At 48.5% G+C, this 3,264-nt stretch overlaps 1 protein-coding gene across 1 annotated transcript in view; it reads left to right on the forward strand.

The window, feature by feature from the left end:
- Rrp7a (ribosomal RNA processing 7 homolog A) overlaps window positions 1–1,154 on the forward strand; it is a 55,549-nt gene extending 54,395 nt beyond the window's left edge. Inside the window, exon 4 of the mRNA XM_005354450.2 lies at window positions 819–1,154. Coding sequence (XP_005354507.1) covers window positions 819–989 — 171 coding nt within the window. The 3' untranslated portion in view covers window positions 990–1,154. The remainder of the gene's footprint in view (window positions 1–818) is intronic.
- The last annotated feature ends 2,110 nt before the right edge of the window (window positions 1,155–3,264 follow it).

Raw genomic sequence — 3,264 nt, forward strand, 5'->3', positions numbered from 1 at the left:
CCCTCGCCCTCACAGGCGAATGAACTACCAAGGAGAGACTGTTGATGCAGCTCTCCTCTCCACTCAGAGTCCCGCAGGGGCTCCTCAGGTGCACCGTGATTCAACTGACTATTTACTTCTAAATATTGAATGATTGATTGATTGTGTTATGAGTATTTTATCTCCATGTTTGTTTGCAGGACGTGTGCACTGAGCCCACAGAGGACAGAAGAAGGTGTCAGATCTCCCTGGAATGTGGGATACAGACATTGTGATAGGAGGCAAACCTTGACCCTTCCAGTCTCCCCCAAGTCTCCTCATGACCTGCATCTGACCCTGCCCACTCTCTCCACTCATATTTGACAAGGAAGGGGAACGTCTTGGGGCTGGGCAAATTCTGATTGGTGGTCCTAAGGCTGAGAAGGCAGAGTCCCACGTGGAGCTGTTGTCATGGAAACACAGTTGCACTGGGAAGCAGAACAACTCCTGTCCATTCCTTGCTCCGGTTCCTTCTCAAGACTGGTGCCCTGGCTCCAGGAGCCCTGCTCCTCTTCCCTCTCCCCAGGTTCTCATGTTTCATGAGGTACAAGGGGGTCTCACCCTGAGTTTGTGCCTTGTCTATTCATGACCCGCCCTAGCCTGGGGTGACCCTGCTTTTCACTGAGCACAAAGGTGTCCCAGCAGCAGTTGGCTAGCTAGGAGCATGGCTGTCCCTCACCCAGACTGGGGGATGATACAGGAAACAGCCTGGCACCATCTCCCCTGGTCCAGGGCAGGTATGGGGACTTTGTGTCACAAGTGGGAAGGCTCCACGCAGATCTCTCTCTCTCTCCCCCCAGGGTTTTCAGGTAGCTTATGTGGTGTTCCAGAAGCCAAGTGGAGTGTCAGCTGCCTTGAATCTGAAGGGCCCATTGCTGGTTTCTACAGAGAACCGCCCAGTGAAGAGCGGGATTCACAGTCAGTACCACTGGCTGTGTCCAGTGCTTCCTCCCCAGGCCTTGGGTTGGTGAGGGACACTTAATGTGACCAGCATCTGTGAATGCCACAAGCTGGGTCCCCTCTTCCCAAGGGACTTCAGTTCTCAGGGCTGTGTCTGAGACACATCAGACATAGCCTGAGCTTTTGGCACTAGGTAAGGGTCAGGCCTGTTGCTGCTAGAACCTTCCTAGCTCCTGAACCTGGACTCTAGGGGCCTCTGCTAGAGGAATCCAGCTTTTCAGCCATAGCTGGATAAAGCCTGAATATCCACTCTAAGTCAGTCAGTTCTGTATTCTCTACGACCCGGAGAACAGAACGTTCTGTGATAGATGTAGTTCTGGTTTGGAATGAGTGTTTATTATGTATATGGCCGGCAAAGGTAAAGAGCACAAACACCAGACAGCAAAACATCATCAAGTCAGTGCTCATGGGCTGGAAACCTGCCTCAGCAGGTTAAGATCACTTTCTGCTCTTCTAGAAGTCTGAGGTCAACTCTCTGCAACTATATGGTGGCTCACAACCATCTATAATGAGGTCTGGTGTGCTCTACTGACCTGCAAGCAAATTTACAGGCAGAACACTGTATACATAAAGTAAATTTTTTTTAGTTTCTTTTTTAATTGATTTTTATTGATCTCTACATTTTTCTCGGCTCCCCTCCCTGCCTTTCCCCTCCCCTTCAACCCTCTCCCAAGGTCCCCATGCTCCCAATTTACTCTGAAGATCTTCTCTTTTTCTACTTCCCCATATTAAATAAATCTCTAAAAAAGAGGGCTGGAGAGATGGCTCAGCAGTTAAGAACACTGGCTGCTCTTCCAGAGGTTCTGAGTTCAATTCCCAACAACCACATGGTGGCTTACGACCATCTATAATGAGATCTGGTGCCCTCTTCTGGCCTGCAGGCGGAGTACTGAGAATACTGTATACATAATAAATAAATATAAAAAAAAAGTTTAAAAAAAATCTCTAAAAAAGAAAAAAATCATTGTTCATAGCATCCAGCATCAGATGGTGGCTGGGAATGCTTCAGAGTGACTGCTGGGGAGGCTGATGGCCTCCATCAGTGTGCCCCTGCCTTCCCTGTTCCACTGCAGAGCTTCTATGCCCTGGCATGAGCGTAGTCCCTCTACTGGAATAATTTGCCAGCTGTTTTCAGGGACTATTAAGTGCTTGCTGTTTTCCCTCTCCTGGCTGTAGAGTCAGGCAGCCAGGCTGACCCAGGAGAGGTTTTGGAAAAGACAAAGGTATCCCTCTTAGAGTCTGCTCTTTCTTTCTTTCTTCCTTCCTTCCTTTCTTTCTTTCTTTCTTTCTTTCTTTCTTTCTTTCTTTCTTTCTTCCTCTTCCTTCATTTCTCCTCCTCCTCCTCTTCCTCCTCCTCCTCCTCTTCCTCCTCCTCTTCCTCTTCCTCCTCCTCCTCTTCTCCTCCTCCTCATCCTCCTTCTTCTCCTCCTCCTCCTCCCACCTCCTCCTCCTTCTTTTCTTTTTCTTTCTTTTTTTTTTCTTTTGATTTTTCGATACAGGGTTACTTACTCTGTGTAGACCTGCTGTCTGTGAACATTATTGGTAGACCAGGCTGGTCTCAACTCACAGAAACCTGCCTCTGCCTCCCAAATGCTGGAATTAAAGGCGTGCACCACCACTGCACGTCGGATTTTTTGTAGTAGGATATGATGGTTTTAAAACTTTACCCCCTGCTGTCTACCAGAGGGCCTTGCACACAGGAGTGAGCTACTCAAAGGCTGCTGATTTGATTGGATGAGAACTTCCAAGGGCCTGCGGACCCAGGCTCTCTCTAGGGGCTCCCGAAACAGCAGCAGCAGTACAGAGAGGGCCGGGAGAATTTGTGAGTGGTTTTTAAGCTCTGTGTTCTTACCCAGTGCTTAGGCTTCCTCAGATGGGAATAGTAGGCGCATAGGGGGAGGTGGAGGGGTTTAGTAAATGCTCACATTCCCAGCAGAGAAAGACAAGAGTTCCCCAGGAGTTCCCTCCTCCATTAAAAAAGGAAGCCCCCAGCTAAGTCTGAAATGGAAACCACCCCTGACACTAAACACAGCGTGGGATGGATCCTGGATTGGATCCTGGAACAGAAAAAGAACATCGGAGGAATGCCCGGGGGAGTCTACATAAAGCCTAGAGTGTAGCTCACAGTAGTGGACCAGTGTTCATTTCTGGCTTGTCAGTGCTGACAGTGTAAGAAGAGGAGGGGGTGGAGAGAAAGTTCTGGACTTTCATTGCAGCTTTTCCCCCCCTGTAAATCTAAAATTGTATCAAAATTTAAGTTTACTTTTACAAAAAGAAATTCAGACC

Source organism: Microtus ochrogaster, chromosome 15 (genome assembly GCF_000317375.1).
Source record: "Microtus ochrogaster isolate Prairie Vole_2 chromosome 15, MicOch1.0, whole genome shotgun sequence".
Taxonomy (NCBI): domain Eukaryota; kingdom Metazoa; phylum Chordata; class Mammalia; order Rodentia; family Cricetidae; genus Microtus; species Microtus ochrogaster.